The sequence below is a fragment of the Corvus cornix genome, chromosome 4 (assembly GCF_000738735.6).
Source record: "Corvus cornix cornix isolate S_Up_H32 chromosome 4, ASM73873v5, whole genome shotgun sequence".
Taxonomy (NCBI): Eukaryota; Metazoa; Chordata; class Aves; order Passeriformes; family Corvidae; genus Corvus; species Corvus cornix.
Window position 1 is genome coordinate 29,658,236 of NC_046334.1, and position 14,451 is coordinate 29,672,686.

General features: G+C 44.9%; 2 protein-coding genes across 2 annotated transcripts; both read right to left on the reverse strand.

Moving 5' to 3' along the window:
- Positions 1 to 2,835: 2,835 nt before the first annotated feature.
- Positions 2,836 to 7,325, reverse strand: OSTC (oligosaccharyltransferase complex non-catalytic subunit). Its single transcript, XM_010411717.4, has 4 exons — positions 7,080 to 7,325; positions 6,773 to 6,866; positions 4,992 to 5,189; positions 2,836 to 3,878 (listed from the first exon to the last, which is right to left on the reverse strand). Exons 1-4 carry the CDS (start codon positions 7,216 to 7,218, stop codon positions 3,860 to 3,862), a joined length of 450 nt encoding a protein of 149 aa, XP_010410019.1. The 5' UTR covers positions 7,219 to 7,325; the 3' UTR covers positions 2,836 to 3,859.
- Positions 7,326 to 10,224: 2,899 nt separating this feature from the next.
- RPL34 (ribosomal protein L34) lies at positions 10,225 to 13,693 on the reverse strand. Its single transcript, XM_010411715.2, has 5 exons — positions 13,671 to 13,693; positions 13,016 to 13,089; positions 12,819 to 12,918; positions 11,979 to 12,082; positions 10,225 to 10,351 (listed from the first exon to the last, which is right to left on the reverse strand). The coding sequence occupies exons 2-5, from the start codon at positions 13,078 to 13,080 to the stop codon at positions 10,267 to 10,269; spliced, it is 354 nt and encodes a 117-aa protein (XP_010410017.1). The 5' UTR covers positions 13,081 to 13,089; positions 13,671 to 13,693; the 3' UTR covers positions 10,225 to 10,266.
- Between the last annotated feature and the right edge of the window lie 758 nt (positions 13,694 to 14,451).

Sequence of the window (14,451 nt, forward strand, 5' to 3'; positions counted from 1 at the left end):
AAAATAGGCCAGAGTTATGGCTGCAACCCTTTTTGGGAAAGTTACTGTGTTGTAGGAAAAATATAGTAATCACATTCACAAACGTGCAATACCAATTACACTATCACAAATGTTGCTATGCTCTAGGACAAACAGTTTCCATTGCATGCAGGATTTCCATGTGTGTCAGGAAAATAAATGAGAATTGCTGTCTTTCCCACAGGCACATTGGCTCCCTATATTGGAAACAGCAGAAGAAATTCAGGATTGTCTCGGGTTATAAGACTGTAACTCTTAAGAAGTCAAACACATAGTGCTTCCTAAAGAATGCATATTTATGCATTTTTCTTCAAAACAGTTGAATCATCCTCCTTCCTCCACAAATTGTTTCAGTGACACAAATCTTCAAATATGTGTCAGTTCTTGGAGAAGTAAGGAGGGGAGTCAGTGGAACTGCTATGTTGGACTCCCAGAGGGCAGGCTTTGGCCTGCTTATGGCTCAGATAGACACAGTCCCTCGGGAGACAAAGGAGTCCAGGAAGGCCGGACATTCTTCAAGAGGGAAATCGTGAAGGTACAGAAGCTGGCCATCCCAACATGCCTAAAGACAAGATGAGCAGGAAGCAGACTGAACAGAGAGCTTTGGCTGAAAATCATGACAAAAAGGAGGGTTTATGACCTTTGTAAGAAGTGGGAGCAACTCAGGAGGAGTATAAAAATGCCAAGAGGACACATAGGGAGAAAGTTAGAAGGGTCAAAGCCCACGTAGAACTTCATCTGGCTACTGCTGCAAAAGGGAATTAAAAATTACAATTAAACATTAAAATATGTTAGCAACACAAGAGGTGCTAAGGAGAATCTCCATCCTTTACTGGATCTGGTGTGAAACATAGTGACAAAGGATGAGGAAAAGACTGAGGTACTTCATGATTTCTTTGCCTCGGTCTCTAATAACATGACCAGTCATTCTGTGGTACCCAGCCCTCTGAGCTGGAAGACAGGGATGGGGAGCAGAATGAAGCCCCCATAATCCAAGGGGAAGTGGCCAGTGATCTGCTATACCACTTGGGCACACACAGATCTATGGGGCTGGATGGGATGCATCCAAGGATCCTCAGTAGAGGCAATTGGTGGAATTGCTCACGGAGCCACTTCCCATCGGTTACCAGCACCTCTGTCCCTGGAGGTATTTAAAAGATGTGGAGATGTGGCACTCAGGGACATGGTTTGGTGGTGGGCTTGGCAGTCCTGGGCTGATAGCTGGATTTGATGGTCTTACAGGTCTTTTCCAACCTAAATGATTCTACGATTCTGTTACCGTTCCACAATATGCAGGGGTCTGGAAAATGCATTGAGGGGGAAAAAGAAGAAGTCGGAATGTCTGTTCTTTTTCATCTAGAGGTATTTTTCAGCTTAATTCAATTAAGTATAAGATCATTTAAGGGTTAATATATGTATACACTAACTTTAAAAAGCTATACAAGTTATGTATGTCCTCCTGACTGTATTGACTAGGCATCATCTCTCAGAGAAGCCATGGATTCAGTATTTTCTCAACATCAAGACAGCCATAAAATCAAGACCTCTACACTTCAGCCTCTTTCTGTTGCACTTGGAAGTAGGCCAAATTTCTGGTTTTAATCAGGAAAGATGTGTTCCTGTAAGCTCTGCTTTACCTTGTTTTTAACCTCTTGCCCACGATCTAGTTCAGTTGAACCTTGAAGATATGAACATGAAACACAGATGGATATTGTCACTAGTTACAGGAAGTTTTCTTTCAGTCACTGAAACATTCCTATTGCTATTATAAGCCCCTAGTTTAGAGGCCACCTGCTGTTACCTACAAAGAACAGCAGACAGTTACAGAAAATACTGGCCTTTCGTTAACTGCAAAGGGGTTTCCTCTAACACACTGCAATACCTGTTCTTTGCAGTTTATTTGACAGTGCTCAGTAGAAATTTACTTTGGGTGACCAAGAAGCCTCCAAACCACATTCAAAATAAACCATTCTGCCATCTTCCAACCTACCACATGCCTCTTTTCTGGATGGTCCATCTTCTACTCTGTGTTTGTTTTCCTGGTTCTCTCTGTGGCACAGACTTTGGCAGATGATCATACCAGACCTAGCTTGGAGCCTGTGACCAAAAACCTGTGATGTTCCTTCAGCATATTTGTGGCAGAGAGAGTCACCGAGTTTTACTCTCCCAAAACTACCTTCTACCATGCAATTATGTCTGTTTCATTTGTTGTTCCAAGTTACATCACCTGGTGTTCAATTATAGTGAAAGGCACTTCAGGGAGCACAGGCACCGAACTGTGCCTTCAAAACCACTGTTCAAAAGCATGCTCATTTAGAACCAGCTGCAAACTTGGGAGGCTGAAGCTGAACTGCACTACAACAAGCAGCGAGCCACAAAAAGTCTTAATTACACTCACCGAACTGACCTTCTGGTTTGACTTGACTCTCAGAGTATTAAAAAGTTGACTTACATATCCAGTTATTTACTTACACAATATCAATACTCCCCCCTGAAGGTAAGCATGTGTCTCACCAAAATCAGAGTGGCCAAAAGATAGCTGCTTCGAAAAGACTGGAAATTTTGCAGTTATGAGCCTCATTAAACAGCTTAAACTACCTTAAATCTTAATGACAAACATGTAAGATGAACAGATGCAAGTGTCACATTACACATACAAATGAGGTAGTGGAAGTGCCATAGCCTGGGGGCAGATGATAACAACTAGCTCAGAAAGTTGATTAAGTATGTGAACAGTAATGCTTACTTCACAGTTACAGGAATAAACTTTTCTACTTTATATTATTATACTGATCAAAATAGTGCTTCAAACACATATGACTTGCAAAAAAAGGCATTTATGGTGATTCAGAGGGATCTTTCCTTCCCCCAAAATGCAATACATTACTTGAAAGAAACATATCAGCAACATTCAATCTTTTAAAATTAAGACAAATTAAACTGGAACCTTGCCTCACACAAAAAAGCAGCACCTTCAGAAGTAAGTTTTCTTGGCTACTGATAACCGTGTGTTGTTCGCATACAGTACAAATTCATGGAAAATGAGGCTTTTTGTCCCTGATACTAAAAAAAAAAAAAAAAATCATTATCCAACAGTGAAAAACAAAGCTGAAATTATGTGGTCATGGTGTGGCAACTGGCATATGGATGTAGAACAGTCCATGCACACAAGAAAAAGCTTTACAAGTTGCACAAAATTATAATAATTTTTTTAGAAAATAAGTTTTATTTGGCTCCTTTTGTACACTTTTTCTTAAAAAAAATGCACATTCATACAGCTTGCCTTTCCCAGTGCATGTCTGGATTTGCTCAGATAGAGCATTAATATCAAGGCAAAAGGTGCCTTCACAATAATTTCAGACACATTGTATTCTGGCTGTAAAGCATCCAAAGTTACTAATTTTCTGATTATAACTTGGAAATCAACGTTTTGGGTGTTTCTTCTCTGATTCACATACATAATTGTCCCACACAGGGAAGAGGAGACAAACCTGCAACAAAGAACTTGTCAAGTCAATGGCAAATACTCATTTCAGGTAGAGCTAAAGGGAGGTTCTCTACTTCATACTGAGATGGAATATAAAAGAACTACTCAGCTATGTAACTTCCTCTTTTTCCAAAGCTCTACATCAAAAATGATAAAACATTGCTTGAAAACTACAAATCTGCCACTGGTAGTGAGTTTGTTTGCAGAGAAAGCACTCTTTCCCTAGTTGTTTCTCATAGCCAGGTCTCTTTGCTGCTGATGGTGACTACAGAACTTGTTTCTTGCTGTTTCTTCTTAAAACACTTCATGAAGAGGAGTAAATTCAGCTCGAACTTTCACACAGCACAAGAGGTACTAACCCATCAAGTAGCCCCTACAGAAAAAAAAGTTAATTTAGAGAAAAAGTTAGCAAACATAGGCAGCACTCCTCAAAAATCAAGAGACATACAATCTTAAACCCAAACTTGAGACTGCAAAAGCCTCTGCTGATCAAGGCTGTCTTAACTACATCCTCTTTCCTCATCTGATTTTCTTCAATGAACACTGAAGGAAAATGGATTAGCCCATTCTCAATCCAGCTTTGGTAATTGTTAGGAATTTTTGAAGCCCACATTATGCCCTATTAAGTGTTCTTTATTTGTACCCTTTACACAGACTACAAATGTTAAGATATTCAGTATAATATCTGATCTTTTCTGGCACTCAACACAAATCTGTTCTCTCTCTTTCATTCCTCTTTTTACATGAATTTCAGAACGAGAACTGTTAAGACACACATGTACTCAATGAAGCAAAAAGAATATATGGCATCAATGAAGCAAGAAAATATAGGGCAGGTCCCTATCCAGACCTGCTGCCAGGGAACCCATCACTACTGTTATTGTTATGAAACAGGTTTTTTTAAGTACGCTGCAGAGGCCAAAAAAAAGTTTTTAAGAATAGAAGAATGACTGTAACTATTCATTCAACAGTTCATGGAACTACTTCAAAAACTAGCTACCAGTAATTCTCAACATCAGGTTTCAGCTATTCTAAATTACATCAATGGATTGAAAAATACAGAGGGGGGAAAATTAGAAAACCTGCATTTGGATTTTGCATAACTTGAAAGCTACAGATCTCTTTTTCCTTTGCCCTTCTTCAAGTACTTAAACAGTTCCATTTTCCTCAAAGCCCTGCTTTATAACTACTTACCTGACTGGGACATACAATGAATTTTACGGTACACTGAGCATGTCAGACTCATTAATCATATTTTCTGACATACCAGGAACTGTCACCCTTTTCTAACTACAGCACCATCTTACAGTAGCTGGCTCCCAAAGCATCTCACCTCATTCAAGGTAGCTTGTTCCAAAAAGTGCATTGAAAAAAGCAACTTATACTCAAGCTGAAGATCACCACATTTTCTGTTACTCTTAAATTTAACATGGCACACATAAGCCACAAAAGAGAATAAAGGCTGAAAGGTAATTAAATCACTTACGGTAATTTCATCCTCATGAAAACTCTGGCCATGAAGAAGCTCAAAAGCACACTAACAAATCCAATAAAGAGCAAAAGAAACCTATTCAGCTTGGGGATATTTGGTGCATTGGATCGATCCAGAATTATGAATCCTAGGCCACCCATTGTGAAGAGGAAACTGGATGCAAGGCCTTCCATAATATACTGTCCATTTACTCTAAAGGAGAAAAAAAAAAGGGTGAAGTGAGAAGAGTCGGAAGACGATTAAAGAAATTATTTACATTTCAAACCCCATCTACTCAACATGATTTAACTGTATAAACACACAGGATGATTAATTTTGATAGCTGACTTTCTAACTGAAAGTAAGTAGGAAACTGATATACAATTACATCAAGACTTTAAAACACAATTTGTCTCCAGAACTGAGAGTCTGCAAGGTGCCCAGTCCAGCACGAGAGGATTTATACATATTTGTGCACACTAACAGAGATCACCCAGGCTCATCTGTTTGCAGAAACACCTAGTCCAAGGAGTCCCTGCTTACACAGATGGGCCCAAGGCATGGCACCACAACCTCCTTATTTCCATCCCGATATTTAAGCAGGACTGCCTGAATCCTCTCAGGACAACTCCCACTCAAAGCACTATGGCAGTGCATGAAGCATATCCTCTGGTTCCAGCACACATCCTGCAGGATGTTTCACTGCCTGCTCGCTGAGCCTGCACTCAATCCAGATCCACTGCAGGGACCCAGCCTGAGGATGCCCCATGGGGCTCTCTGTCAGCCCAGAGAGCTGGACTTCCTTCTTACAAATGGAAAGGGACAGGGAGAGAGGAAGACAAGATGCAGAATGAATATTGCACCTGGCTCACGAGTCTCCTGCTTCCCACAGTCACTGAGCCATTTTCCTATCCTCCTAATTAGCAACCTCATAAAACTGGCATTGATGAAACTACAGTGGATGCCCATACAGAAATAAAGATTATCCTTACTGTCTCATATCCTGGAAACAAACAAGTTTGTCTTCTTTCATCTTGTTTACACTGACAAATGACAGTGCTAGCAACTGCCTGAAGTAACTTGATTCATCTATATTGCAACAATCCAATCTGTCTGAAACACATATCTAGTCCAAGTCAAAATCTGTCACATCAACCATGTCACAGACCTCACAAATTCAACCAACTTTTTTGGCATTTAACAAAAATCATTATTTGTTTCCACACACATAAGCTCCCCGCCAGTTACAGATGTAGATTTAACTCTCTTCAGACCAGTTTGTTACTAGGAGCCTCCAGCTCATTTTCAGTAATAGAAAGCAAGGCCTCTAAGAAGACCCTGTTGTTACATTTGTAACTATGTTCCCCACCCTCAGACACCAGAGTCCCAAGTACACTAGAGTTTAAAAGGTCAGAACCCAAAGTTTCCCAAACATTACCTATGCTGCAATGAAAGATGATCAAATGTATCTGCATCCACTATAAAACTCAATTTGAATAGCAAGAAACAGAAGTATTGCCAGCCCCAAACAATTTCTTTTTACCAGGTTTCTCATTTTTAAAAGTTTTAGGGCTGAGTTTTTCAATTTCCACTGGTTTCAATGCTGGTTTGGTGGTGGCTTTTTTTAGTATTTGCCAACCAAAACCTGATATAAAACAAATCCTGCCTTGTAGAGAAAGCTACCAAAAAAAAATAAAAAAAAAGAAGCAGATGCAAAGCTCTGCAAGACGAGGTTTATTCCCTTGAGCTTAGCCATTTACAAGACATTGCTAATGGGGACAGGGCCCTGCTCGTACCTGTACGCCAAGAAAGCCACCGGCCTCTGATGCCCGTGTTCGTCTGTCATCGACCCCACGCTGGGAGGTTCCACGATCACGTCATAGATAATCCCTACGGGGAGGAAAGCAAGCACCGACTTTGACTCGCAGCAGCGAGAACTGCCCTGACACCGCGGGGACGCTCGGGGCTGGCCGAGGTTCGTGTTCTACGGGCGGTGCGGACCCGGACACGGGGTCAGCAGCGGCTCTGCCACCCGGGGCAGGGACGGAGGGAGAGCTGCTCCGTGAGCCGGGCCTCCCCTTCAGCCGCCCGCCCCGGCCTCACCTCCGGTGATAAGGAAGTAGGACACGACCACCAGCGCGTACACGGTCATGGCCGAGGGCATGTGCACCCAGCTCGGCCGCTTCAGCTTGATGTTGGGGCACTCGAGCACGGCGAAGGGCAGGCGGTACAGCGTCTCCATGGCCGCGGTGCAGTCCCGGGGCGGCCGCGGCACCGCTGCTCCCTCCCGGCGCTGCCCGCTCCGTCCCGCCGCGGCCGCGCTCCGCCACCGACACGAAGGCGGAAACGGAAATGGACTCCCGCGTCCTGACAGGGAGCGATCGATCACTTTTAAAAAAGACAAAATAAACAAAGCACTAGAAATTACGATCAGACGTAAATGACAGATTCAAAAAGAGACTCTTTTTTTCTGCATAAAAACATCGGAAACACCGCACGTCCACCGTCGGTGGGGGGGGCGTTCTCTCAATTTTACCCACCTGCCAGGACCCAGAAGCTCTGACGTGTCGGCGCTGGGTAACGGCGCCGGGGCGTGGGCGTGGCCAGGCGCGCGCGGGCCCCGCCCCGGGCTGGGCAGCCACGTGGCCGCCCCGGCGGTAGCGGTGCCGCGCACACGCGTAGGCCCCGGGAGCCACCGGCGCTCCCGACAGCCCACCCGCGGAACGCTGCTCGCAGCAGGGACAGCGGCGGCGCCCGGGGCACCCTTTGGGCACTCGTGTGCTGATGCAGTTTTCTGACGGGCGAAGGAAAAGCCACGTCCCGCGTGTGATTTTGCGCAGTCAGCCTGGGGGGATGCAGACCCGGCGAGCAGACGAAGGTCCGTAGTAGGCCTCACCCCAGTCCCTGTGTTTGCAGGGGAGCGTGGGGCTGGGATGCCCTTTGCCCGCATCATGGGATGTGGTGCCCATCCTCACCCATAGCCAGAGGAGACCACCCCGACAGCTGCACACAGACCAGGGAGGAAAAGGCACAGCACACCAGTAGCTTCTGAGAGCAAGCAGGGTACCGTGTGTAACACCCTGTCTCACACGGTCCTGTAAGTGTGCAAACACCTCATCGGCCTAGCCCACCCAGGCCCCACCTGCCTCTGTCCTCAGATCGCTTTGGAGAGAAGCACCCAGTCAGCACCCAGTCAGAAAATCTCCCCCTTTTCAGTGGAAGCTCGCCTAGTTCCTCTTGCTTCAAAGAAAGGGGCAGGGAAGAGCTCTTCACTCCGGCTTACAGGAGCTTATTTGAAAGCACTCGTGCCAGCTGAACTCGCCCACCTTGCCAAGTTGCCCAGCCTACTTCCCACTACACAGCCCTGCCCCAAATGACTGCCCCCATTCCTACACGGCAGCCATCTGCTCAAACTGTCTTAAAATAATTAAGGGCCTTATTACCACTTCACTGATGCTTTGCCCAATGACTGCTTTTATTTCTGCCTACAGTGGCAATACCACTTCTCCAAAATCAGTTATGTTGACTTCTGGTGCAATCATGTCATTTATAGCTAGCTTTCAGTCTTAGCCTTCCTGTTTGGAAGTATCTCCCTCTCAGTGCCTGTCAGCAGATGTTTATGAAATTTATCCTCATTATTCCAAAATTACTCTCCCTCCATCTTGACTCCTTTCCAGAAGTCTGAAGGAAAACTCTAGTCTCATAGCATTTAATGCAAAACAGGAGCACTTTTGGGGCAGGTTACACACACCTGCCCTGGTTGCTGCTTCTTTATTTTTTTCCAGCATGCCAAAATACTAGTTTGTACTAGGACAGTAAGACAAGAAGAATTTTAACCTTGTAAACTAACTATAGTAACAGCACCTAAAAATGCCAGGTTAGTCTCAAAAGCTCCTTTAATGACCTACAACCTTTGCACCTGAGCTGAGGAGAAATGCTTCACATCAAGATACAACATTTATCCATTTTGAAAATATTGATAAAATTGTTTTAACTACTTGGGGCACTGTGAAGAAAACCTTGGGGAGGTACAGGTTCTTTCACCATGCACAGCTTTTAAGTCACTTATCCTGGACCAGAGCCACCTCCTGTTGTCACACCCAGGAGGCAGCTGTGAGTCGCCAGGCACCTCACCCAAAGCACCAGCGAGGGTTTTTCAACTCAACCTTTGCCCTCTGTCCCTTGGCTGACTGTACAGCCTGACAGACCTAGGCAGGGTTAAAACACAGCATGCACACAGGAGCGACCTGCACATGTCTGAGCCGCAGCCTGAGCAGACTCCACAGGTGACCTTAGAAACCCCTTCAAGTGGCACTCTCACAGCTGCCAGGAAGTCTGTGTGCTCAGAAATGATTTATCCTGCTTCCTTACTCTCATGGTGGAGCTCACTACTTTTTGAAATAAGTTATTGGTTAAAAACAGGTTAAAATAGATGCTTGTGAGATAGCAAAAGCAGTTCAATACTCAGAGTGGGGGCTGAGGAATACCACTGCACACACAGGTAAAGCAAGAAGTATCCCGACTGTTGTAACACTCCTGGACAGCATTAGAGACACATTAACAGTTCTCTACAGAACAAAATGAAGCAAAGCCATTTTCACTTTTTACACTACAATTACATCCTTAATGATAAACTAACTTTGGGTTGAATTTCAATACTAGAGGCCCAAATTGGTACTCTAAAACCTAACCAGGAAGCCTTTAAAGGTCTGTTCTAGCTGTGTCCTGGAGCTCTGTTGGTATTGTACCTGTAACTGCTGACCCAGGGAGGCCTAACACAATACAGCAGCTGCAGCTCTCTTCCAGGAGATCCTGGAAGATGTAGCAGCATGCAACTGTCCGGCGGATACAGCACTGGCTTTGAGAAGTTAAAGACTACTTTCTCTACCCTCAATTGAGCAATACCACATACAACAATAAAAAAAAAATCTACCTTAGGCCTATACTAGCTCTCCTCTTCATCTGACAACCTCTCTTCTAGTCTTCAGTCACTTTTGTTTGCTCTTTGTCAAAGTCCTAACTTTCTTCCGAGTCCTCCAATGACTTCATAAACAGCTGTTGAAAGAAAACCTGCATTGCTGGAAGTTATTCCAATCCGTCTACATGACTGAGCCTGAGTTGCGAGTCCTGTTTAACCAGACTTCCTTCCACTTGCTTAATTTCCCTGTCAGCAGGCAGAACAGAGCATCCCGACTTACAGGTTTTAATGCACCAAAGCCCAGCTCTGCACATGGAATGACAGGACACAGAAGTGGAGATTTCATTTATTGGGCTGAAACTACAAATAGGTTCACTTTGACTTCTGGCTCTGTGCTTGTGCCTTCAACACTTTCACAACGATCTTCTGCTCTTCAATAAGAAAAGCTCGTTTGATCCTGGAAAAGAAAAACTACTTTAGCATATGTGTCTATCTACTAAAGTAAAACCACAAAAAATAAGACAATTACAACTGATTTTGCCACCTCCAACACTCATTGCACAGGTGGTGTTAGTTCCACAGTTACATAAAAAGGGAACCCACTGCTGTTCTTGCCAGCAGCAGAAGACAGGGACAGTGGCACTGTACGAACGTAGCAATTGGGGGATGGCAGCCTAGGGTGCCTGTGGATTACAGGTAAGTGGCTTGGAGGCAAGCAAGGTAATACTTGATGGCTGAACGTGGGAAAATTTACCATCTTCACAAACTTCAAAGACAAAAAGCAGAACTCCTAACTGGCGAATTAATTTCATTCTGGTAAAGTCAGAATTGGTGTGACCAGTCGTGGTCAGCTCTCTTCCTTGCAACTAAAGGAAATTCTACGTGCACCCAGTTATTAAAAACAGGAACACTTTCCCTGTCAGGATTAAAGCTCCTTGGCTATCAACAGGGAAAAAGCCTAGCAGGACAAGTCATGCCAAAATACAGCTATTTCTGGAAGACATGCAGAGCCACCACGTAGATGGGACAGATCTATTTATCAGCAGTCACATATCAACAGCCTATTTGATAGTTTTGAGTTAAGAGCGCAATTATATCATACACACTCTTCTATCTTTAAACATTAAAATGCTTTCTACACGTATCTGGCACGTATGGCTACTCCTACAGTACACAAAACCTATCAAAGATGCCTAAGCAGGTGCAGGAGAAAACCTGACCGTTACAGGGAAGGAGGTGGCTGTGATTTCTGGTTTAGGCACAGTAAGAATAAAACATACTCATGCACTAAAAACTACCTATCAAGCTCATGAAGGTTTTGGGAAAACACTCAGAAAAAAAGTGGCTTTCAACAGAGAAAAGTTATGCTGTGTCTCTGCAGCTGTAACAGCTCATCTTCAGTGGTGCCTAATGTAATTTATCTTAAAACTTAGACATGCCAAAAAGAAAACAAATGCTGGCAGTACTGATGAAAAAAACTTGCAGTAGACTGCTGCCCCCAGAGACCTGCTCTGATTACCATTCACAGAGATGACACACTCATGGTCGTGTTTTTCCTCAGACTTGCCAAGGAAGCACAGAATATGCAGTTGCTACACAATAAAACCGAATTCAGAGAGGCCCAGCAAAGGCCATTTTAAAGCTTAACCACATAAAGCTGCTTGACATACAAGCAAGTAGTATCTCTGAATCCCAAAACATTTCAAAGAAGTGAAAAATTCAATTAAACTTGCAGGAGGCAGAACAGGACAACAGAACAGGAAAATCTTTACTATGGGGGCTCAATACAAAAGATAAAAATCCAGCACAAGCAGACTGTTCAGCATCCATGCAACAGTGCAGTAAGAAATCCCAAAGAACATTAAGTGTCCACAAAGGAGCTCCACATGCAGAAACTCCCTCAAATCCAAGGGACAGACTAGCACCCATCACTGCTTGACGTGCCCCACGCTCACACTCTCCATTTCCCTACACCAGTGTCAGAGCAGAACCTTCAAAGTTTGGGGCCATGTTATGTGAATGAAGAGATGTAAGAACCTCGTAGGAAGCAACCGCAGGTATAAAGCTGGCTTTCTGTACATTACCTGTCACGGACACACTTGGCACACATGGAACCACCATAGGCTCTGCTAACGTGCTTCTTTGTTTTTGACAGCCTCATCAGAACTTTGGGGCGCACAGCACGGACCTACAAACAACAAAAAAAAGAAAAAGAAGTGTGTCATAAGACAGCAGTTTTGTGTATCTGCCATTTAAAGAAAAAAAAAAAAAGCAGCAACACCAGAAATTTACTGTTCAAGATGCTAAGAAGTGACTGAGGCTGCAGCTCATTGTATGTACCATCTTCAGCATTCCTCAGCTGATCTTTTCATTCTACCCCAGTGGTTCATCAACAGGTTCATAAAAAAATTGGCTAGAAAAAAGACTGTTTTTTCAAAGACAGGAACTGGCTAAAGATCAACATTTTGCAAGCATTCCCATAACTGTTAGAAGCAATGGTGTTACTTCAAGAAAACATTCCAAAGAAAAACAGTTAAAAACATTAATTCCTTTTTCTAAAACTGAAACTTTTCTAAACTTGGCTTACCCTTTTTTCAGCAGGTCTAATAGGCCCAATTTACATTTTTAGATCTGCTACAGAATCACCTTGTCTAGCTTTAAAAATTTTAGTTAGATTTTCTAAAACAAGAGGGTTCATATTTAACAATAATGCAAAATCAGGAGCATTAAAAAATGTTTGAGTTTCCAAAGCTTATTTTACCAGTAAGCTTTACAACATTTGATTAAGAGTATCTTAAAGGAAAAAGTTCTTTCAACAAGAACTGGTCAATAAACAGGAACACTGTATTATTTGGAAAGGCTCTTTGTACTGAAAAAAACACGGCTCCACACAAACACCCTTAGGTGTTTATGATCATACTTACACCACGAAGTCTTCCTGGGCAAATACCACATGCTGACTTGGGTGCCTTTCCCACTTTCTTGGTGTAAAGGTAAACAATCCTGTTCCCGGGTGTTCGGGACCTAGGTACAGCAGAAAAATAAGCAGTTAACGTTATCAATCAAAACTGAAACACCACCTTTTTACAACAGAAATTTTCTTACAAACTGTCTTACTTACAGTCTGGTCTTGTTGGAAGCTGTGTTGTAGGACAACCTACGGCGGTATGTCAGGCGCTGCACCATTTTTCACACCTGAGTAAGTCAAAAACAAAGCGGCACTAGTTAAGAGCTCCATATCCACACGGAAGTTCAGGTTGTCACAGGACCACCTGTACTGAACCACTGTACCAGATGTGAATCAGCAGCTGTCGATTCGATATTAGTAAAATTAAAGCCCTTCCTGACCAGTGACAGCCAACACCACTATATTACAGAACAACAAAACGCGTGACAGCGGGCACGATGCGATCTGCAAAAAAGATTCACCCGAACTAACTTGAACGCTGTTTAACCATCCTGGTCTTGCCTGGATTATGTCATGCGCTCCTAGGAAACTGCTTAAAGCTTTAGCAGCTACGTATTTTATAGAAACATAAGCGTCATCTGCAGCCCCGGGAGACGCGGGCCCTGCTCGGGAGCCCCACCGCGGAGGCCTAGGGAGGCCCGGCCTCTCTGCCGGGCAGCTCTGCCCCCCGCTCCAGCCCAAGTGCGGGCAGCAGCAGCGCCGCCGGTCCCTCCCCACAGCCCACGGGCCTCGGGCCGCCCTTGCCGCCCGCCGGGCCGCGGATGGAGGCGGATGGGCGCCCACAGCCCCCCGCCGCAAGCCGCCATACCTGGCGCCGCCGGACCCGGAAGAGGAAGCGGAAATGCGCGGGTCACCATTGAAATAGGGGCGCGCAGGAGCCCGGAACAAATAGCGGCGCCTGCGCGCTGTGCTCCGGATCCTGGCTGCGCTGCCGAGCGGGCGCCGCCATGGCGTACGGAACAGAGGTGCACGGGTGGCGCCATGTTGTACGGGCCGGCCGGGGCGGGGCGGGGCGCGGCGCGGCGCCGCTCGGCGGCGGGACCGGGAGCACCAGCGATGGGCGCGGTGGGGGCCCGATTTTATTTATTGTGTGTTTTACCGAAAAACTGTTTTTTCTGAACTATCGGCTTCTGTCCTCAGAAAGAAGGGTTTGTGCATCATTATGGTAATTACATATCTGTGAGCCCAGAAGCCATTCCCCATCCTTCTGTTCGAAGCTCTGAATTACAAGTCACCCATACGTGGTTTTCCACGGCAAACTGGCACGTGACACACCTGGAAACTGCATGTCTTACTCTAAACTTCTACGGGGAAAAGGCTGTTCCCCCAGAACTCCTTGAAAGCCTTGCCTGGAGCACTGCAGGGCTGTCCTTGCCGTGCCCCATTCCCCTCGAGATGCCCTTGCTCCTGCCCAGCACTGGTCTTCCCGGGCACTGGACCAGGCAGACGGAGTGATCCCAAAACTGGGCCCTGTGGAGAGCAACACAATACCCACGTTTGCCTGACACCTCCTTGCTGTGCCAGCAGCTGCGCTGGTGGTCTTGGATGGAAAATCCTGGTGCCCGTTTCCCATGACATGTACTCACTGT